The sequence below is a fragment of the Pantherophis guttatus genome, chromosome 2 (genome assembly GCF_059756535.1).
Source record: "Pantherophis guttatus breed Tessera chromosome 2, ASM5975653v1, whole genome shotgun sequence".
In the NCBI taxonomy this organism is placed as follows: domain Eukaryota; kingdom Metazoa; phylum Chordata; class Lepidosauria; order Squamata; family Colubridae; genus Pantherophis; species Pantherophis guttatus.
In genome coordinates, this window is record NC_142064.1 from 271775904 (window position 1) to 271799852 (window position 23949).

At 39.5% G+C, this 23949-nt stretch overlaps 1 protein-coding gene across 1 annotated transcript in view; it reads left to right on the forward strand.

Annotated features, from left to right (window-relative positions):
• LOC117659771 (vomeronasal type-2 receptor 26-like) overlaps positions 1–11450 on the forward strand; it is a 32914-nt gene extending 21464 nt beyond the window's left edge. The window contains exons 3-7 of the mRNA XM_087885280.1: positions 2680–3024; positions 3896–4195; positions 7218–7445; positions 8671–8797; positions 10514–11450. Coding sequence (XP_087741406.1) covers positions 2680–3024; positions 3896–4195; positions 7218–7445; positions 8671–8797; positions 10514–11424 — 1911 coding nt within the window. The 3' untranslated portion in view covers positions 11425–11450. The remainder of the gene's footprint in view (positions 1–2679; positions 3025–3895; positions 4196–7217; positions 7446–8670; positions 8798–10513) is intronic.
• Positions 11451–23949: the final 12499 nt, after the last annotated feature.

Genomic DNA, 23949 nt, shown 5'->3' on the forward strand with positions numbered 1-23949 from the left:
TTGAGTCCTTCTAAAAAGGTTCACCCGTAAGTCTCATGATGTGGATTGATATTATGTTATGATTCCTTTGAGGAAAAATGGGGATGGAGGAAGGCAGTGAAATTTTATTTTATTTTATTTTATTTTTATTTAGTTTGTCAAACATGTTCGAGAAAAGAGGTATAAGTATAGATGTGAACACAGGAAATGAGTACAAATAAATGGGGATGGTAGGACAGGGATGGTAGGCACACTGGTGCACTTATGCATGCCCCCGTACAGACCTCTTAGGAATGGAGTGAGGTCCACGGTAGACAGTTTAAGGTTAAAGGTTTGAGGGTTTGTGGAAGTAACCACAGAGTCAGGTAGTGCATTCCAGGCATTGACCACTCTGTTGCTGAAGTCGTATTTTCTGCAATCGAGTTTGGAGCGGTTTACCTTAAATTTGTATCTATTGTTTGCCTGTGTATTATTGTGGTTGAAGCTGAAGTAGTCATTGACAGGTAGGACTTTGTAGCAGACAATTTTGTTTACTATGCTTAGGTCAGACCACAGTCAGTGGAGTTCTAGATTGTCCAAGCCCAAAATTTCAAGCCTGGTGGCATAAGGTATTCTGTTGTGAGCAGAGGAATGGAGGACTCTTCTCGTGAAATACCTCTTGACTTGCTCAATTGAATTAATGTCTGATATACAGTGTGGATTCCAGGCAGACGAGCTGTATTTGAGAATTGGTCAGGCAAAGGTTTTGAATGCACTAGTTAACAATTCGATGTTAATAAGAAGTTTCGCAAAATTAGGTTAATAACTCTTAATGCCTTTTTGGCAATGCTGTTACAGTGAGCTCTGGGGCTTAGATCGTTTGAGATGAGTCCTCCTAGGTCCTTGACAGAGTGAGATTAGTTAGTTAGTTAGATCGACAGTCAGATCTGTATACAAACAGCATGAAGTGGAACACATTCAGCAGATGAAACAAAAGCAAGCTTTAATGCTCAGCACCCTTGTCCAACTGATCTCTACATGGACAACTTGCTTTCATCTTTCAAGGTGATTAGCTTGGGAGGTCATGGTTATGGTCTCAGCATGGCCATCAAAGAAAAGGACAGGAGGCTCTAATTGGTCAATCCCAATTGAGAGAAAAGGCTGATTTCTTTTCTGAGACTTTTCTAGAAGATAGCTATCAGAGTCTCCTTTGGACAAGATCGGCTTTGGACAAAATCTAATATTATTATTAGTATCTGGTGTTGCTACAGTAGCCAGGAGACCACAATGCTATTGCAGAGTAGTAGTTTGACATGCCTCATAAATCGAATAAATTGAATGAATAAATTTTCCAGAAAGATAGAACCCGTAATTCCAAAGACATCAGCAGTCAGCTCCTGGGTACTTCCAGTCTTTCTCCCAAATTCTCTGCTATTGTTTTCTTCAATGATCCATGGATTTCTCCAAAGTCACCACAGCTAGTTGTTTTTTCCCTGATCTGGACATGGGCATCTTCATATGCTCCTTCTTGACTCACCTCTGGTTCCACTGATACCAAAGTGCTTTGAGCAGGCCCTCTGTTTTCTCTATCCACTCTCGCAAGCAAACAGGGATCGAGACCATTTACTCAAGAGAAAATGGGAAAGCTGGTACTTCTGTACAATTCTTAAATGCTTTCTTTTCTGCCCCAACTTCATTCACACATTCAATCTCTTACACACCCATACATGCACACTTTAAAAATATAACACATGCATAATGGCCCTTTGATGGAATCTCAAATCCTGGTTCCTACATGGTGAGGTCCATGCAGATTTCTGAGCCACATTTTCAGATATGGTTTGCCAAAAACTTTTCCTGGGATGTTTTTTGACTTTTCAAACTGAGGTTGAGCGAATAGTGCAAGTGACAACAGTGCCCAGGTTGTCTGGAGTGTGTCTGTTTTGACTTTCAAATAATCTAAGTAGAGAAGAGGAACTTTGGGGACAAAAACCTGTGCAGTCACAATAGCACATATGAAATGCATTAACAGAATAAGAGAGTTGGATGGGAAGACCTTGGAGGTCTTCTCATCTAATCCCCTGCACCCTATACCCGTGATGGCGAACCTATGGCATACGTGCCACAGGTGGCATGTGTAGCCATATCGGTGGGCAGGTGAGCTCAGCTCTGGCACACATGCACATGCTGGCCAGCTGATTTTTGGGCCTCATGGGCCCACCAGAAGTAGGGAACCAGGCTGTTTCCTGCCTCCGGAGGGCCTCTGGGGGTGGGGAAGGCCCGTTTTTCTTTCTCATCTGGCTCAAGATCCTCTCTATGCATCTGGGGAGGGCAAAAACAGCCTTCCCCATTCCCTCAGAGGCCCTCCAGAGGCCAGAAATGGCCCATTTCCCAACTCCTGGTTGGACAGGAAGTGACGTTTTTGCTGTCCCCAACCTCCAGAGACTCCTGGAGAGATGGAGGGGGGTTTCGCGCACATGTGCAGGGCAGGGTGCATAGAATTATGGGTGTGGGCACACACACACATGGACCTCCCCCTCCCTCCCTTCCTGGCATGCGATGGCAAAAAGGTTAGCCATCACTGCCCTATAGCATTCCAGACAAATGGCTGTCCAATCACTTCTTAAAAACCTCCAGTGATGGAACATGCACAACATCAGGAAGGAAGCCCTTCCACCAGTTAATTGCTTTCACTGTCAGGAAATTTCTCCTTACTTCTAGGTTGGTGATTTCACTGAATGTAACATCATGGCAAAATCCATGTATCGTTTCAGGAAAACAAGTGTGTTGTACTGGAAAATTCTGTCCTTCCTTTTTGCCATTCAGGAAATCAACAAAGATCCTCTTCTCTTGCCCAACCTCACCCTGGGTTACAATCTCCATGACAACTTTCGAGACAAAATGTTGACATTGGATGGTCTGTTGGATTTGCTTTCGACTGGAGAGGCCAATGTTCCCAACTACAGCTGCGGAAGGAAGAGAAACATGCTGGTTCTCCTGGAAGAGACCAACTCTGATATATCCATCCTTATGGCTGCCATATTGGGCATCTACAAAATCCCACAGGTATAGAGCCAGTGAATGGCTGCAAGTTTATTCCAGAGCAGTTAAGGAGATTTTCTCCTTAGAAATGTTAATTAAGCATGGATTATGATGAAGAATTAATCTTTATGTCATCTTTCAGTCTCCCAGAGAGACAGGAACAAATATTGATACAACCATAATTAACAGTTACAAATTGAGTACAAATATTAATTTGTAATATTTCACATTGCTCAGATCTTGCAGTATGCAGGCTCTGAGGAAGCATCAGCTTTTCAGAAAATGTGATCTGGATTTCTTCTTAACATCCATTGTTGACAGTTACATTTTCTGCATTTCTGATCCCCTATTAAATCCACCAAGGTAGGCTGGAATCTTCCAGCCACTACCTAAGTTCTGACATTATCTTTTCAGGATCTAATAGGTCTTCTTCTTCTGCCATATCCGTCATCGGACGTTGGTGATCATGTTGGCAAATCCTATTTTTGTCAACAGCCACATGAAGAAGTGGTGACTGCTGAGTTTTGTCCAAACCAGTCCATTAGGTTTTGAAGCCATGATGTTCTTCTTCTGCCTGGACCTCATTTGCCTTCGAACTTTCCCTGGAGGATTAAGTGAAGGATGCCGTATTTTTCTGGGTGTCGAATCACATGTCCAAAATATTTTAACTTTCGCTTTTTAATGGCTTTGATGATTTTTCTTGGCTTTCCCAGGTGGCTTATCACCTCCTCATTTGTGATTTTTGTTAACCCAGTTTATACATAACAGCCGTCTGTAAATCTACATTTCAAATGCTTCTCATTTCTTCAACTGTCAGAGACCAACTCTCTACTCCGTAGAGCAGGATAGTAAAAGCCCCAAATAAAACATAAATCTCCCTTTTTTTTCACTCCAGATCAGCTACACTTTTATTTCACCGATCCTGAGTGATAAAACTCAGTTACCTTTTTTCTACCAGACCGTCCCCAAAGAAGGTGCTCAAAACCTGGGGATTGTTAAACTGCTGCTGTATTTTCGATGGACATTCATTGGCGTCTTTGCTGCAGAAACTGATAACGGAGAATATTTCCTTAGGACCTTCGTTCCTGTGCTGGCTCAGAATGGCATCTGTGTTGTTTTTTCACAAATCGTATTATTAAAAGATGAGAACGTCAAGTATCAGATTTCTGTTTTCAACCTGTGGGCCCAAATCAATGTATTGGTTTATTACTCAGAGTTTACGTTCATCGAGGGAGCCTTTTTCCTAGAAAACATGTTAAATTCCTTGCCTATTGAAGGGAAAGTTTGGATCACAACCGCTTTGTGGGATCTCACCATTGAATTATCATATAATAGTTTCTCTTTCAGATACACCCATATTATTTTTTCTTTTCTTATCCAGACCAGCCAAAGAACCAAATTTGATGATTTCCGAGATTTCTATTATTTTATCAAAGCATTTATGACTAAGAAATTTCACTGTTCATATGGGAAGCCTGCCTTGTCTGTGAAAGGTTGGACACGGTGTACAGAGAAAGAGAACTTGGAAACTCTACCTCACCAGAAGATTGAAAAGATCTTCTCTCTAGATAGCTCCTTAACTTACAATGCCATCCAGATTGTGGCACATGCCTTAAATGTGGTCAATTCACCCCGATCCCAGAGGACAGGGATGGAAAGAAAAGACAAGGTGGAAGTTGAAAACATTCAACCATGGCAGGTACTTCCTTAAAGGTTCCATGTATGTTGCTAAGGGCGACATTTAGATGATGAACATCATGAAATACTCTTTGAGAAATGTCATATACATTGAGAAAAAAATACCTTTTATGAATCATTTTCTTTCATAAGATCCCTTGTCTTCCTCTTTTATATATATAGAGAGAGCCTGGTGGTGGCACAGCAGACTAAAGCCTGTTATTAACATTCAGCTGCCTGCAATTAATATAAGTTCGAATCTCACCAGGCTCAAGGTTGACTCAGCCTTCCATCCTTTCTAATGTAGATCAAATGAGGACCCAGATTGTTGGGGCATATATATATATTCACACTCATATATACATACATACATACATAAATACATACATACATACATACATACATACATACATACATACATACATATAAAATATTTTTCTATCGAGGCACCTGGTCTACCCCAACATATGGGAGGGGGCATTCTGCTCCCTTTTGCCTATCAGCTCCAATCCAGGAGCCCTCAAGCAGTCGCATTCATGACAAACCATTTTATACCAAAATAATATTTTGCTGATAAAGAAATAAAGGGAGACTAGTATAGATCTATTTCAAGCTTTTTAGCTTTCATCAGCTAGCCATACCCTTACGAACTTGGATTCCTGCATGTTAGGCAGTTGAATTAACCTTCTGAGCCACAAGCTATATATATTAATTATACCAAATTTATATTTTTGCTGATAAAGAAATAAAGGGAGAGTAGCTTATGAGAGCCAAATAGCTTGAAATAGATCTATACTAGTCTACCTTTTAAAAATATAAATTTGGTATAAAATGGTTTGTCATGAATGCGGCTGCTTGAGGGCTCCTGGATTGGAGCTGAAAGGCAAAAGGATATACTGGTTGTATCAGCACGTTTATAAATATATATAATGTTATACATCCTAATTACGATGATTTTTCTCTTAATCATACAGTATAGTCCGTAGGAAAAAAAAAGAAACTTGATATTATATATCATACTTATATCTATTGTTTCCATAGTTATAACAAAATTCTGTATACATTTAGCAATCTATATATTTTAATTTGCAGTTATGCAGTCTAATAATAATATTGCTTGCAATATGTATTCTTCTATATAGTTTTATACCTGTATTCGTTTCTAGCTTATTGAGACTCTTTCATCATTAATTTTGCATCAATTATCTAGCTAATTATTCTATAGGCCCCATATTAAGTAATACGCTGTTTCTCCTTTGTCTTTAATTTCCATCGTTAACCTGTCCATTTTGGTACATTCTAATATTTTCTTTACTACCATTTCCTCTGTCGGTATACTTTCGTTTTTCCAATTTTGTGCATACGTAATTCCGTTGACGCTGTTATTTCATGTAACATTAAATACTGAATTACTCTTTCTTTTACATTTGGCTTCCAGCATTGTGAATGGCAAATTATACCTTGGCTATGTTGTCACACACAACTACAGTTATTTTACTTCATGTATTTTACTTCATGTGCTTTGAGCTTTTCTTTCTTCAGATTCTAGAATTTGATGCTTGTGGAAAGGGATTTTGGATTAATTCCCAATTTATTATAATGTTACACTACATTGTATTTAATATTACAATTATCAGTGTATATTCTTGTAAAATCACCTGAAGAGTTCCAGAATCAATATTCAAGCTTTCTCTCAGAATCAGTGTTCAAACTTTTTCAGATAACGAGCAGATGGAAAAGTCAGTTATAAATATTGACATTTGCTTCCCAATTTCCGAAAGCCAATTCATAACACAGGAAGTTTATAAGAAGAGATTAGAGAACCATTTGTCTGAAGTAGTGTAGGGTTTCCTGCCTAAGCAGGGGGTTGGATTAGAAGACCCCCAAGGTCCCTTCCAACTTTGTTAAATTATTATTATAATTATTAAATTATTATATTTCCAGGACTGAGTTGTACAAACTGATGCTGTGTCTTCTACAATAAGGAGACATTTTCTGACAGTGTGAACAATCAACCAATGGAACAGCTTTCCTTCAGAAGTTGTGGGAACTTCATCATTGGAAACCTTCAAGAAGAGATTGGACTGCCATTTGTCAGAAATGGTGTAGGGTCTCCTGCTTGGGCAGGGGGTTGGACTAGATGACCTACAAGGTCCCTTCCAACTCTGTCAATCTATCTCTCTTGTGGAATAAAAACACAGGACTCAAAATAAATAATCAAAGCTCAATGCGGTGTTTGTTATTCAATGTGCACAGGAGAAACTCTCCAAATAATGTTAAGATAAATCTCTGTAGACAAAACGATGTATCTATAGCTATGCAGGACATCTCAGGGAGGAGGGGAAAACTCATGGATAAGCAACAGATAAAGTAAGCAAATATATTTGTAGGTAATGGATTTCCCTTCTCCTGCCCTTCTGCCATCTGCTTATCTTCAAGAGAACTAAGCAGCTCAATAAGCCAAATTCCTTATATCTCTGTACATCAGTTTGTTTAGATGATTCTATTTATGTATAAACCTCTTTCCTTATATTCTGTAGCTTCACCATTTCCTGAAGAATCCTGAGATCTACAACAACACCATAGAAGGAATGTATTTGGATAGAAATGGAGATTTGATGGCTGACTTTGACATTGTGAGCTGGATGTTGTTTCCTAATAAGTCGACCACCAGAGTGAAATTTGGGAGTCTAGACAGAGAAGGAACCATTGGAGTCAAATTCAGCATCAACAAGGAAGCCATCACGAGCCCTCAGTGGCTCAATCAGGTAGGGGATGAGGTGTCCCATCTCTTCACCCTGTTTTCCTGAAAATAAGACATTCCCTGATAATAAGTCCAATCAGGTTTTTGAGCACATGCACTAAAATAAGTCCCACCCCCACAAAAAAAGCCCTCCCTAAAAATATTTAAGCGCTTCCCCAGCCAGTCCTCACCATTTCCTCTAGTTAGGGTTAGGGAGACAGAGCTGGAAATCAGCAAGAGGAGCCCCGTCTTGCTCCAAACACCCCAAAATAATAAGACCTCCCCAAAAATAAGGCCAAGCGCTGATTTCAGGGTTCAAAAAATATCAGACAGGGTCTTATTTTGGGGGAAACACAGTAGTTTTGTCCATCATCTCAATCAGTGTACCCCTCCATCCGAAACTATATGTAAGACCGACTGCCTTCAAATTCATGCTTCAGAATTATATTCTTTCATTTATAACCAGCAAAGGAAAAGATGCTTTATGACTTATACAGTACAAGACTTTGGTCTAGGAACATAAAGTGAAAAAATGTGGGGTGGAGGGAAATGGAAGCAGGATTTAAGAGGAGGGGAGAAGTAAAATCAATTGAGTTGCACATGTTCATTTGGACATGTATACATTCAAGAATTTGACCTTATTTGGTAGAAGAAAAGTGCAAAATCACGTTGAAGAAATCCAGAATTCTTATTTCTTCTAATGCCTTCCAGAGACAGTCCTCCAAAATGGAAGCATGTCTGACTATCATGCTTCCAGTTTCAAGAGTAACTTTCTAGAAAATTCTCTGGAGTGGCCACCACAACATGGCCCAGAGGAGAAACAGAATGGTCCACTTCTAGTCCATTTTGCACATACCTCTTTCGTTGGTCCCTGTAAGGTCCTGCCTCTCCAGTCCTCTTAAGAAAGCAGTCCTCATGAAACAAAAGCCATTTCAAAAGGAAACTTTTATTGGAAGATTGTGATAGCAAGAGATCTAGGCAGGAATTAAGTTTCCCGCTCAAAACAGTAAAGTGAAGACAGAGCCCCGCCCAAAGCACAATACATCACCAAGCCAATTTCGAAGTGGAAAGATACTGTGAGATACTCAGGCTGAAGAGGGATAAATGCCAGTCCCCAAGGCAACGCTGCTGCTCTTCTCTGAAGACGAGATAAGCTATGGGACCTGACAATCCCATTCCAACACTATAATTCATTTCATAACTAATCAGTTTTGCAGATGCTTCTGAATGCAAATTCTGTTCACTTTCAGCCCTTGCCTCACTCCCAGTGTGTGGAGCCTTGTCAACCTGGCTATTTCAAGGTGGTCCAGGAAGGAAAACCAATCTGTTGCTACAACTGCGTCCCTTGTGCAGAAGGGAGCATTTCCACCCAGGAAGGTGGGTGAATGGGAATCAAAACAGCCCTTGGGATAGGAGCAAACATTCCTGCAGATCTTTGCTAAGAAGATATTTCTAATTTGGGTATTGGAGTGGGAGGGAGTATTAATTTAACTATCAGAATTAATTTCATCAAGGATATAACAATAATACGAACTGGGAGAATTCATTGGAATGAGAGGTTAAGTGTAGAAGAAGCCAAGCAGCTATCAAGAAGCATATGTGACTTTGTGAAGGATCAGTTGAAGTGACATGAAGCAGCCCGTTGTTTCACCATGACAAACAGAATTCCAAGGCTTGACTTTCCCCAAAATTACATGTTATTGAAGATGTCATATTGGCACATCTGGGAAAACCCAAATCTGAAAGCTTCCAGGTTTTCCCCACCCAAAGGAAAGTTCAAGTCCCTGCCCAACACCCACAAGTCCATCACATGGCCCAAACTAAACACCATGCTGACTGGAAATGCCTCCCGGTTCTAACCTTCCAGGTGCAGGGCAAGATGTCCTTGACTTTCTGAGAAAGGAATGTTATTATGACTACCGGTATATTTATTTATTATTATTTATTATTTAAATTTCTATACCGCCTATCTCCTTTCGGACTCAGGGCTCCATACAATCTCCCCATCACAGTTTCCCACAGTAGTAAATGTGGCAGGCCTGAAGATGCAATGAAAAAGATGGCTTCCAAGGCTGACAGCCAAGTCACATAGGACCTAGTCAGTAATCTTGCCATCTCCTCCATTCCAGGGTGCACTCGGGATAGACACATTTCTGCCTTCCTCCAAAGTATCCAAGGAGTAGGCAAGCATGATCTGTGTTTCCTGTGGAGTAGCTATTTGGGGGAATACATTGCTACCTGAGAGGAACCTCTCCTCATTATGGCGATTAGAGCGAAAGATCAAACCAGGCAACTTTATCTGCCCCTTTTTAATCATTAACCATTGGGATTTGGTGGGACAAAATGAAATCAAAAATAGTTGAACAATATTATCATTGAATTTCAATTTTATCCTCCAATTAATGGGTAATGGGACAAATCAAACTCCATTTTGGAAAACCAGAATATTCCAACCTTGTCAAATTGGCTAGTCCTACTCCATTAGAAACCTTCCTACATGATGTAGATCAGGGGTGTCAAAACTCAAGGCCCATGGGCTGCATCCGGCCTGTGATGTAGTCCTGGTCTACCCAATGAGAAGAGGAAATATCAGGCTAGCATGGCTTTGGCCCAGTCTACCCAGTGTGAAGAGGAAAGATTGGGCCAGCGTCACTTCAGCCTGGTCTACCCAATGCGAAGAGGAAACATGCTAGCAGTTTGGGGAGTGGCATCAAGATGGCCACACCCACCCAGTTGCCCACCCCCACCCAGTCAGCCACGCCTGACCCCCCCCCAAAGGTCAACCATATCCCTGATGCGGTCCTCAATGAAATTAAGTTTGATACCCCTGATGTCGATGGTTGTCACTTCTCCCCTTTTGCTTCCTAGAATTGTCTCCTCTCAAATTCTGCCCCTAATCTAGCTACACTTTATCAACTTGAGACACATACTAATGCAAAGAAGCACATGTGTACACATACTCCTAATTTTTTCTCTCTGCCTCCCATCCCCTGCAGATGAATACACACACAAATTCAGATGAGGGCTTCCTGATTTCAAAATCTAACTCCCATCCTATAAATTCATGGTAAATATTACATTTGTCCTTTATAGATGCAGACCACTGCACCAGATGTCCAGACAATCAGTATCAGAACAAGCATCGAGATCAATGTATCCTCAAAAGTGTCACTTTTTTGTCCCATCAAGAGTATTTGGGAATTATTCTTACTTTCTTTGCCCTATTCCTGATCTTAACCACAGTTTTAGTCTTGGGAATCTTCATTAAATTCCAAGAAACTCCAATTGTCAAAGCCAACAACCGGGACCTCTCCTATATCCTCCAGGTCTCTCTTCTTCTTTGCTTCTTGACTTCCTTTCTCTTCATTGGTCGGCCAAGGAGAACCACCTGCCTTCTCCGACAAACAATTTTCAGCATCATCTTCTCAATTGCCGTGTCTTCCGTCTTGGCCAAAACAGTCATGGTGGTGCTGGCCTTCCTGGCCACAAAGCCAGGAAACAGAGTGAGAGGGTGGCTGGGCAAGAGTCTGACCAACAGCATCATCATTTCTTGTTCCAGTGTCCAGGTTGTCATTTGTTTCACCTGGTTAGGAGTCTTTCCTTCATTCCCTGATTCTGACATGTATTCCCAGCCTAGAGAGATTGTTCTGCAGTGCAATGAAGGCTCTGTCACTATGTTTTATGTTGCCCTTGGTTACATGGGTTTTCAGGCTGCCATTTGCTTCATAGTGGCCTTCCTGGCCAGGAACCTACCTGGGTCCTTCAACGAAGCCAAGCTGATCACCTTCAGCATGCTGGTCTTTTGCAGTGTCTGGATCTCCTTTGTGCCTACCTATCTGAGCACCAAAGGGAAATTCACGGTTGCTGTGCAGGTCTTCTCCATCTTGGCTTCCAGTGCTGGGCTGCTGGGTTGCATTTTCATCCCTAAGTGTTACATCATTTTGCTGAGGCCAGATCTGAATACAAAGGAACAACTGATGTTCAAAAGTGAAGTAAAAAAGTGATGCTGATGGATGTTCTGGGAGTATAATTCCCACCCAATATCATTCTCACCCATTGGGTACTTTTGAAGAGAAAACACTATCAGGCTGCTTTTTGAAGTGATCTCCTGCTTAAGCCAAATTTCCATGTTTTTATGTTTCTGTGTCTGGTAGTATTATTTAGCATTTTGGGCTTCATTATTAGCCTTTAAGTGAGGATGTTAATAGAATTTTAGTCTGGCAGTGTTGACCTCCTTTCAGATTTTAGGAAAGCATGCTTTTCTTCTGTTTTTTCATGTGGAAAAAACAGCCTTTTCAAAACTGTATCGTATTCAGTGTATTCTGAAAGTAATTGAATACACTTGCAAGTTTTAAGTAAGATACTAATCCACCTTGGAAGCAGCATGATGTTACCCATAAATTTACCTCATGTGGAAAGTAATCTCTAATCAATGTTTTCTATTGTTCACTTGTCAAATGTAATAAATGTCTTTCATTCTTTCATTGGTTTCTTTCTGATGTATCACATGTACCAAATGTTTGTATCATTTCTTTCTGTACCCTATTAAAAGATTTGGGCTTCCCCCATTCCATAAATGCTTTTCACTGTCCCTGCGATTTGTGTTTTTGGGTAGGGCTGAACCAGTGGTGGGATTCAAAATTTTTGACTACCGGTTCTGTGGGTGTGGCTTGGTGGGCATGGCAGGGAAAGGATCCTGTAAAATCTCCATTCCCTCCCCACTCCAGGGGAAGGTTACTGCAAAATCCCCATTCCCTCGCAATCAGCTGGGACTCAGGAGGCAGAGAATAAATGGGGGCGGGGCCAGTCAGAGGTGGTATTTACTGGTTCTCCAAACTACTCAAAATTTCCCCTACTGGTTCTCCAGAACCGGTCAGAACCTGCTGAAACCCACCTCTGGGGTGAACAGCTTCTTTTACAAAAGGAAAAAGTGTTTTTAATCTCTCAGATTCAGAGAAATAAGGCCAAAGAATTGGGGAAAATAAAGCTGCAACATAAATGGTCATAAACTTTTTTTTTTAATCCAAGGGACATTAATTCACTAATAAAATATTTATAATTATTAAGATCTTCCAAACAGGTAGAAGAAAGTATTTTTTTCCCTATAATCTATCCTGTCTAACAATCAAAACTATAGATCAGAAGTTAATTTCTTTTTATTTGTGGGGTCCTTGGTGCTCCCTATGTGGGCTTGTTTTCTTGAAGATGTTTCATGTCCCAAACTAGGTAAGATAGAATAGAATTCTTTATTGGCCAAGTGCGATTGGACACTCAAGGAATTTGTCTTAGGTGCATAGGCTCTCAGTGTACATAGGAGAATAAAATACATTCATCAAGAATAAAAAGATACAACACAGTGATAGTCAAGGTTAGTAATAAGCTATCAAATTGTACTAGGAAACAAATAAAAACAATATAAATTGAAAGATACAAGCAACATCGTTATAGTAATAAGTGGGAAGAGGTAAATTCTAGTAAGGAAGAGAATAATAATAGTAATACATTATTTGACAGTGTTATGGGAATTAGTTGTTAAGCAGAGTGATGGCATTCGCGGGGAGGGAAACATCATCAGGGCTGATAACTATCATGAGTGACTAACAATGATGATGTCATTAGTTTGGGTCATGAAACATCTGCAAGAAAGCTCAGAGGGAACCAAGGATCCCTCATTTCAATCCTGAACAACAAATATTCTCTATTGGCATTTTTTTAAATGACGAAATGTATAAGAGGCTTCTAGTTATCAATTAATGTAGATAATTTCCTTTCTTTAATCAAAGAAGTTAATTTATCCATTTCAGCTATTCTACCAAATTCACCAGACATTCCTCCATAGTGGGTTGAGGTGGGGGGGGGCAGCCACGTGCTGAGGCTGAAGTTTGGGGGCCAGTTGTGGGTGTGGCTACATTCGGAGTATAAGACGCACCCAAGTTATCAGCCTATTTGCCTGGGGAGGGGAGTGCACTCCGAAAAATAAGGTAACTTTACTGAAGATTCCATGTAGGTACAAGAGAAAAGCTACTTCTAATGATTTCCTGTCAAAATAGCATAGGAAAACTTTCCCTTTCCTCCCTGGACCTCCCATTGTCCATTGTCCACCATGCATTTGCACTTTCTTTGTTTTTGAAACAGTCTGTCTGCCTCGGACTTCCCCAGCTGGTGACCTTGAGATATTGGATCTGTCTCAGACTTCCAGTTGACACACTTGCATTCCAAATTTCCTTCCCAAGCCTCCCTTAGATTCCAAGGCCTTCCCTTCCCCCTCCTGTTATAGTTGTCTGGTTGCAAGCAAGATCAGATCCTGAAGATGAAACTCAAATACTTTGGCCACCTAATGAGAAGGAAGGACTCACTGGAGAAGAGCCTAATGCTGGGAACAATTAAGGGCAAAAGGAGAAGGGGATGGCAGAGAACGAGGTGGGTAGATGCAGTCACTGAAGCAGTAAGAGTGAGCTTAAATGGACTCCAGAGGATGGTAGAGGACAGGAAGACCTGGAGGAACATTGTCCATGGGGTCACAATGGGTCAGACACGACTTCACAACTAACAACAAAAAAGCAAGAATGCGGGGCTTCTTTTCTGAAGCTCTGTTTGGGGGCTTCTTTTCTGAAGCTCTGTTTGGGGGCTTCTTTTCTGAAGCTTCGTTTCTAATGCTTCTTTCAGCCTCTGAAACCTCCGTTTGAGAAGCTGGGTGGGGCTACATTCGGAGTATAAGACGAACCCAGATTTTCACCCTCGTTTTTGGTGGAAAAAGGTGTGCCTTATACTCCAAAAAATACGGTACATAAATAAATAAAATAGAGGAGATCCTGACTGTTTGCCTTCAGTAAGTGAGTTTTGGGGAATTAAATGATTCCCAAGATTAAGCCTGTTACCAAAAATAGAAACAAGGCAAAGGGAAACTACATTGATCCCCAAATTTTCTTGATAGCAGAGATCCAATCTTAGCTATGCTGTCATCTCAGTTGATGTTTGAAGGGTGATCCACAGGAAATTTGGTGTATTTTTCAGTATTTGAAAAGAGCAAAATAGCGTTTACCATAAAGCAGATGTCAGGATTCCAAACGATGACCTCATTAAATCATGAGCCTCGAGCCAAGCTTCAAAAGAAATCCAATAATTCATTAGGAGCTTCATGTCAGCACATTCCAAGTGAAGCCAACTCTGACCCCATGTAATTTACGTTCCAGCTCTGACCCTGTTTTCCCCCTTCCCCCAAGGTGTGTCATCAGTCACATTCTCCATCGAAGCAATTTTTTGGGTTGCAGAGATCACTCTTCTCTGGCCACTGTGGATAACCATGGAGACAGCCTTAACAGAGATATGGCTGGAATGTGCTTTTGTTTTGACTTATATGCTGCCTCACCACAGCTAAAGAATTAGTTTGCCCATCCCCCTTGCTAATGGCAACTCAAGAGCAGACCAGAGATGCTCTTTGAGTTGACAGCAGATATTTCTTCCATGAGATTCACTGTTGGAGTGAAACTTTTGATGAGTGGATGAAAGTGGACAAAGATACCTACAGGAATGAAGGGAAGGAGAGGAAAGAGGAAAGGAGGGGAATGAAGGGAAGGGAAGGGAAGGGAAGGGAAGGAAAGGGAAGGAAAGGAAAGGAAAGGAAAGGAAAGGAAAGGAAAGGAAAGGAAAGGAAAGGAAAGGAAAGGAAAGGATGAGGTTTTATTGGAATCTCCTTTCCTGGATGGAACCATTTCTAGGGACAATCAAAATTCATGATTTGCAGGAGATTTTTTATGGAAGCAAAGTATTTAAGACTCAGGGTGAAATGCTACTCATTAGATTTTCATTTTGGCAGAGGGGTACAGATAGACTTTTCTATCTGTTGGATCAGTATGAAAGAACCAGAGATGTCTCATGTTGAGCATCTCTGTTTGAGGTTACATAGCAAGGGAGAAATTTCTTAGAAACTCTTTGACTCTTCCAGATAGAAAAGGGACGTTACATGAATGGATGGATGGATGGATGGACACATGGACGGACATCTGGACATCTATTTGATTTGTATGCATTCAATTCCAGATAGATGCACAGTAGCTCACAATAAAAAAATGAAGTATCCACCCTAAAACATAACACTGTGAATAATAAGGAATGCACAGTAAGTTGAGGCCACATCAGCATCATAATGTTCAAAAGTCCACAGTAAGAAAACAGTAAATTCATCATGTCAAAAGCACAACTTTATAAATTAAACCAGTCACATATAATAGCATCAAAGAAAAACAATTGGAAATCAACCCAGCAGAATGATAGGTGTCCCAAATGCCCACAGAACAATTTGGTTGTGGATGCGTTCTGGGAATCCACTACCTTGAGTTACATCGGGACTTTTTCAGTTGGATCCCAGTTCACCCTGCAGGGAGGACTTTGCAAAACTCCTCCTTCCCCAGCTAATTATTAGAATGATAGTGATTTCTTTCTTGCCTTCTTGCTAAATGTCAAGGGATTCTTTTTCCCTCTGGAAATTGTCTGAAGGAGGTCAACAGACTCAGCAGCAACACATTCAGCATCAGGAAAGTGAGTGTATCAGTTGTCTTGTCACCCTGGAAAGCTGGACTGAGTTTCATGGACACCAGGAGTTCTGCTTCTGCATTGGTCCAGTTTCCATCATTGGGGAAGTTCTCTCTGGACTTCATATTATATTAGAAAAGTCAGTCTTGCAGCAATCTGGTTTCAACATCTCCAAATGCTTCTGCTCTACTGATTCTGAGATCAGATGCAAGGCAGGGGATTCTTCGGCTAACCCAGAAATGAACCCACTGCTTCTGCTTCTGATGGAGCTTTTGTTTCCCCAGGCAGCCTGTGGGATGCTCAGCACCAAGTGCTTCTTGACTTTGGAAAGGGATGCAAGAGACCCACTCAATCATTACAGGCGAGGAGATCATCTCATTGGTGGGCTCTTCTCTGGAACAAGTATTCAAGAACCAGACCTGAAGAATTTCAGTTTGAGTCCTTCTAAAAAGGTTCATCAGTAAGTCTCATGATGTTGATTGATGTTATGTTACGTTGCCTTTGAGGAAAAATGGGGAGGGAGTAAGGCAGTGAGGTTTTATTTTATTTTATTTTATTTTATTGTATTGTATTGTATTGTATTGTATTGTATTGTATTGTATTGTATTGTATTGTGTTGTGTTGTATTGTATTGTATTGTATTGTATTGTATTGTATTGTATTGTATTGTATTGTATTGTATTGTATTGTATTGTATTGTATTGTATTTTATTTATTTTATTTAGTTTGTCAAACATGTACGAGAAAAGTGGTATAAGTATAGACATAAACACAGAAGATGAATATGAATAAATGGGGATGGTAGGACAGGGATTGTAGCCACGCTGGTGCGCTTATGCATGTCCCTGTACAGATATCTTAGGAAAGGAGTGAGGTCCACGGTAGACAGTTTAAGGTTAAAGGTTTGAGGGTTTGGGGAAGTAACCACAGGTAGTGCATTCCAGGCATTGTCCACTCTGTTGCTGAAGTCGTATTTTCTGCAATCTAGTTTGGAGCGGTTTACCTTAAGTTTGTATCTATTGTTTGCCCGTGTATTATTGTGGTTGAAGCTGAAGTAGTCATTGATAGGTAGGACTTTGTAGCAGACAATTTTGTTTACTACGCTTAGGTCAGACCTTAGTCAGCATAGTTCTAGATTGTCCAAGCCCAAAATTTCAAGCCTGCTGGCATAAGGTATTCTGTTGTGAGCAGACGAGTGGAGGACACTTCTCGTGAAATACCTCTGGACTTGCTCAATTGAATTAATGTCCGATATACAGTGTGCATTCCAGGCAGAAGAGCTGTATTTGAGAATTGGTCAGGCAAAGGTTTTGAATGCACAAGTTTACAATTTGATGTTAATAAGAAGTTTCGCAAAATTAGGTTAACAACTCTTAATGCCTTTTTGGCAATGCTGTTCCAGTGAGCTCTAGGGCATAGATCATTTGGATGTGTACTCCTAGGTCCTTGACAGAGTGAGGTTAATTAGTTAGTTAGATCGACAGTCACATCTGTATACATTTTATTTTTTTTATTTTTTTTATTAAAAACTTTTACAAAAAATAGAAAATTCCCCCCTATTCCCCCCACCCTTTACCCCCCTTCATCCCACCCTCCCCCCCGACTTCCCAGAGCAAAATACAAGGTATTTCATTTAGTCAAACATAAACTAGATTAATCTACTTATCCTCAAAGTACTACCTCCCCCACTGAAACCTTAACCCCACTATCGATAACCAAATACTTCTAATACTAACAGTCATTCATAAGCTATTTGATATTTTCTTGTCTGATACTTATTTTGAATATAATCAATCCATCTTCTCCATTCCGATACGTATCTTTCTTGCGTGTGGTCCTTCAAATACGCCAAGATTTTCGCCATTTCTGCTAGGTTTGTTACTTTCAGTGTCCGCTCTTCAATAGTAGGCAAAGAGTCTTTCTTCCAATATTGAGCTACCAGCAGCCTAGCTGCTGATATTAAGTTCAAAATCCGTTTAGTCTCTAAAGCTGTACAGTCTGTAGTTATACCCAATAGAAACAATTGAGGAGTAAATTTTAACCTTCTTTTCAAAATGTTCTGCATCACCCACCAAATTTTTATCCAAAATGCCTTGATTTTCTTGCAAGTCCACCATATATGGTAATAGGTTGCATCATTACATTCACATCTCCAACATTTAGCTTGCAAATTCGAGTACATACATGATAATTTCTTAGGATCTAAGTGCCATCTATAAAACATTTTATAAAAATTCTCTCTCAAATTTTGTGCTTGCATAAATTTAACATTTCTGACCCAAATCTTTTCCCACGTTTCCATCATCATTGGTTCCTGAAAGTTTTGTGCCCATTTTATCATACAATCCTTAACCAATTCCGTTTCTGAGTCTATTTCCAGTAATGCATTATACAACCTTTTAATATGCATCTGACTTTGATCTCTAATCTGTTTCACCAAATTTTCCTCATTTTGCATAACCCCAATTTTTTAATCCTCCCTCCATCTAGCTTGAAGCTGACCATACTGAAACCAAGTATAAATTATCCCTTCTTCTTTTAATTCATCTAGAGATTTCAGTTGCAACTTACCCCTTTCCAAAAGAAGAAGCTCTTTATAGGTAATCACATCTATTTTTTGCTCTGTACTTATATTTTCTATTGCATTTCTGGGATTTGCCCATATAGGTATCTTATAGTTCAGCTTATATTGGTACTTTTTCCAAACCCTCAACAATGCATTTCTGAGTATATGACCCTTAAACACTTTATCCACTTTTTTTCATACAACAAATAAGCATGCCATCCGTATAACAAATCATAACCTTCTATATTTAACATTCTTTCTTCAGTTAAATTAAACCAATCACTAATTTGTGATAAAGCTGCTGCTTCATAATACAATCTTAAATTAGGCATTTTAAGACCTCCTCTCTCACGTATATCCTGTATAATTTTCAGTTTCACTCTTGGTTTCTTCCCAGCCCAAATAAAAGTATTAACCCCTTTCTGCCATTCCATCAGATTTCCATCTTTTTTAAGCACTGGTATCATTTGGAACAAAAATAAAAACCTAGGTAGTACATTCATTTTTATTGCTGCTATCCTTCCCAGTAATGATAATTGTAACTTTTTCCATTTTTCCATTTCTTTCTGTACTTTTTGCCAGAGAATTTCATAATTAGTTTTATACAATTTCGTATTTGAGGCTGCAATATATACTCCTAAATACTTAACCTTTTTAACTACTTCAAACCCCGTTATTCTCCCTAACTCTTCTCTTTGAGTTATAAATAAATTTTTAGTTATCATCTTTGTCTTGTGTAGATTTACTTTAAAACCAGATACTTTACCATATTGAGCTACTATATCCAACATATAGGGAGCCGCTTCTATAGGTTGAGATAAAGTAAGAACCAGGTCGTCTGCAAACACTCTTAGTCTATAATCCTGCTGTCTAATTACAATTCCTTTTATATTGTCAGAATCACGTAGCTTATTCAACAAAACTTCTAAAGTTAAAATAAACAACAATGGTGACAAGGGACAGCCCTGCCTCGTACCTTTCTAAATTTTAAACACATCTGTTAAACCTCCATTAACTATTATTTGTACTGTTTGTTCCTGATATATTGCTCTAATTGAATGTATGAAATACTCCCCAAAGTGCATTTTTTTCTATTATTTTAAACAAAAATTGCCAGTTCAATCAATCAAATGCTTTCTCTGCATCCACGAATATAAACGCTGCAGGGACCTGATTATTTTTCTCCAACTATTCCAATAAGTTTATAATTTGCCTAACATTATATTTCACCTGTCTCCCTTTTATAAAACCTGATTGGTCATTGTGAATAATTTGTTGCATAACTGGCATTAGTCTATTCGATAATATCTTAGCAAAAATTTTGTAATCCGTGTTCAGAAGTGAGATTGGCCTAAAATTTTCAGGTTTGGTACAGTTTTGGTCTTCCTTCGGAATCAATGAAACAAAAGCTGTTCTCCAAGAGGGTGGGACTCCTCCCCCTGATTGAATTTTACAAAATAGAGTTTTAAGCGGGTCTACCATTTCAAGCTGTAAGTTCTTATAATAAACAGCTGTTAGTTCATCTGTTCCTGGAGCTTTCCCTATTTTTAACTGCTTAATTGCCGCAACAATCTCCTCCGAAGTTATTGGTTGATTCAATCCTTCCCTCTGTTCCGACATTAGTTCCAAGATATTCCCTTCCTTTAGATATCTATCTATATCTATACCTTGTATTGAGTCACTAGCTTTTGTATAAAAGCTTTGTATATAGCTTTGTATAAAATTCCAAAAAAAGCCTTTTTAATCAAATTCTGTTGGTAGACTTCCTTACCTCTATATTCTATCTTACTAATGACTCGTGCTTTCTGTTTTTTCCTCAACATGTAGCCCAACCATCTACCTGGTTTATTGGAATTACAAAATGTATTATGTTTAGCATATTGTAAACTAGTTGCCACTTGATCAGCCATTAACATATTGAATTGCCCTCGTAGTATGTTTATTGTTTCTTTTACTTTCTTATCTGCTAGATTAGATATAAGTATTTGTTCTTTCTTTTTTATGTCTTCCTCTATCTCTTTATGCTTCTTCTGTTGTTTTGATCTATATTTATTATTCATATGTATTAAGATACCCCTCATGTAAGCCTTACTAGCATCCCAAACCATTTCCATATGAGTACCCTTATTCATGTTAATAACAAAAAATTCTCTCATCTGTTTTTTAAGCTCCTTTACATTTTCTTCATATCTGAATAAGTTTTCATTCAACCTCCAAGACCTTCTTTCTCCCCTCTCCCGTTCAAATTCAATCCAAACTGGACTATGATCAGTTAAAGTTCTTGGAAATATCTTCATCTTCTTCACCCTGGAAATAAAATCATTTGTGATTAGTATAAAATCAATCCTGGAGAAGGATTGATGTCTATCAGAAAAAAAGGTAAAATCTTTTTCCTCCAGGTTACGTTCTGTCCAGATATCTCTCAATTCTATATCTTCCATCATATCAAAAAAAGATTTAGGTAATTTTGCATGTGCTGAAGTCTTTGATAAGCTTTTTTTATCTTTCTGCATATCAATTACTCCATTCCAGTCACCCATTAGTATAAAAGATTTATAATCCCACTGTATTATTTTAGCATGTAAAAGTTTATAAAACTTGTCTTGTTGCTGGTTAGGGGCATATATTCCGATAAGAAGCATTTTTCCAGACTGTGTCAATAACTCAATTGCAATATATCTTCCTTGATCATCTGCCTCAATTAAGTTAGCTGATAGTCCTTTCCTTACATATATAACTAGTCCATTTTTCTTCTCTGGTGCTGATGCCACAAAGTTTGTACCTAATCTTGAATTTATCAAATATTTTTGGTCTGATAATCTAATATGTGTTTCTTGTAAGCAAATAACATCATTGTTAAATTGTTTCAAGTAATGAAATACTTTCTTTCTTTTTTGTGGAGAGTTTAGGCCATTAACATTCCAAGATAGGAATTTAGTTACCATCTTTAGCCTTTCGAAGCCTTGCGAGCACCAGCTGAAGCTCCTCCTCCACCTTACTCTTCAGCCTAGCTCCCCCCACTGCTTCTGTTTTTTGTACTACTTGAGATGAATCTTGAGATTGTTGCCCTTTTGGTTGTTGTTGTTGCAATTTATAAGTTGCTCGGGTCAGTTGTTGTGTTTTCGGCTCTCCATTCTTAGGTGGTTCCAAGGTTGGGGGTAAACCCCCAAGATCCAAATCTTCTTCCATAATAATTCTTCCAGCTGCAGCTGCAGCTTCAGTGTAAGTTTGTATCTGTTTTCCATCTTTTCCTTGTTGTATCATCTCCATTTTCTTCTCCCCCCCCCCGGTGAGGGTGGGTATCCAGCCTGTAACATGTTTACATAAAAAATCTTTTGCCTTCCAAATTGTGTTTAATCGGTATCTTTCTCCTTTATAAGTCACTATTAGACCAGTTGGAACATCCCATCTATATGCCACCTGTTGATTTCTCAGCTCATTAACCAAAAAGCCAAAGTCTTTCCTGCTCCTCAGCATCTTTGGAGGAATCTCTTTCAAAACCACCACCTCCTGCCCAGCCACCTGAACTTTATTATTGTAGGAAGCTTGTAAAATTTCATTTCTGATCCTCCTAGTTGTGAAATAAATCACCACATCTCGTGGCAGCTGTCTTTGTTTTGCCAATCAGGAATTAACCCTGTAAATTTTGTCAATTTGGAATGCCACATCTTCTGGTTTTTCTTTAATTATCTCAGCCATATCATCAGCACAAATGTCTTTTAAATTTTCTTTGCTATTTTCCTTCAGGCCTCTCAGTCTCAAAGCAAACTCCATAGATCTGTATTGTAACATTACCAATTCATCATCCACTTTTTCTGTTCTAGTCATAACATCTCCCATTTTGCTTTCCAGATTTAAATTGGCTTCATTAATTTCCTCAACTTTCCCATCAAGCTGAATAACAAGATTTAAAAGTCCTGATACAGCAAAAACGATGTCATCTCTTATTTTATCATGCTCCTTTGCAACTGCTCCCTTGATCGAACCTATATCTTCCTCTATTTTCTTAAATTTCCCTTCAACAAGTAAAGTTAAATTGTTCATTGCTTCTCTCATTGCTATTGCTTGATTGTTCATGGCTTCTTTCATAGCTTCCTTAAAATCATTAAGTGCTGCTTCTTGACTCTGGCTCTGGCTCTGTGAATCAGCTGGAAATTGCGCTTTCTGTGTCACCACTGACACAACTGGGAAGCCTCCCCCTCCTTTAACAACTCCTGGTTTCACTTGCTTAGAAGCCTTTTTTTTCCTTTTTTTTCCCTCCATCCCCCCCCCCTTTTCTTTGAAAGCGACAAAGTCTTTAAAGATGTTAATTTAAAGTCTCTGAGTTGCCAGACAAAGTAGTTTTTTCCCTTTGTTCTTTTCCCTCCACAATCTCCATTCCCAGCAGTTAATAGGCAGCTAATCCACTCTCCCAGCGCAAAGTTCTCAAACACTTTCGTTTCAGGCTTTCACTTTCAAAGCCCTGAGAAAGACCCCATCTTCCGCCTTCAGCTCAGGATTCAGATCAAAACAAAGTAACTTTGGAGTTAAGCTCTGTATTTTTAAGGCTTGTTCTCTTGTTTTCCGCTCTGCCTGCACTTGGGATCAGTCAAACTCACGTTTTAAAAGCAGGATCGGATCACGGCTTCTCGCCCTGCTTTTGCAGGGATGTCCTGGCTCTGGAGCTTCTTGGCGGGCTGTCTGAGGAGCTCACACCCTCCAAGCCTCTGGAAATGATCCAGAGAGCTTTCGGGGGGCTCTACTCTCACCCACCAGCTCTCCTCTCCTTCTTTTCCCGAAGGAGAGTTTTTTCAGCCATTTGACAGCTGATTTGCGCTGTCAAAATGGCTTTTACGGAGACACAGGGCTGGCAGTCATAAATGACCGTCCCACGGAGCCTGCGGTGCCAACAGGAAGTTAGTCACATCTGTATACAAATGGCATGAAGTGGAACACATTCAGCAGATGAAACAAAAGCAAGCTTTAATGCTCAGCACCCTTGTCCAACTGATCTCTACATTTATTTTTATTTATTTATTTTATTAAATTTATATACCACTGTACTCCCAAAGGACTCAGGGCGATGAACAGCCAAAAGATAAAATACACGAAATACAGACGTTAAAATACATTAAATACTTTGGCCCAAACAGATTTAAAACAATCCAATTTATAAACAAATTGAAAAGGCAATTTAAAAGAAAAGTCAGACCACATGGACAACTTGCTTTCATCTTTCAAGGTCATGGTTATGGTCTCAGCATGGCCATCAAAGAAAAGGACAGGAGGCTCTAATTGGTCAGTCCCAATTCAGAGAAAAGACTGATTTCTGTTCTGAGTCTTTCCTAGAAGATAGCTCTCTATCAGAGTCTCCTTTGGACAAGATCGGCGGCACTTAAATCTAATATTATTAGCATCTGGTGTGGCTACAATAGCCAGGAGATGACAATCC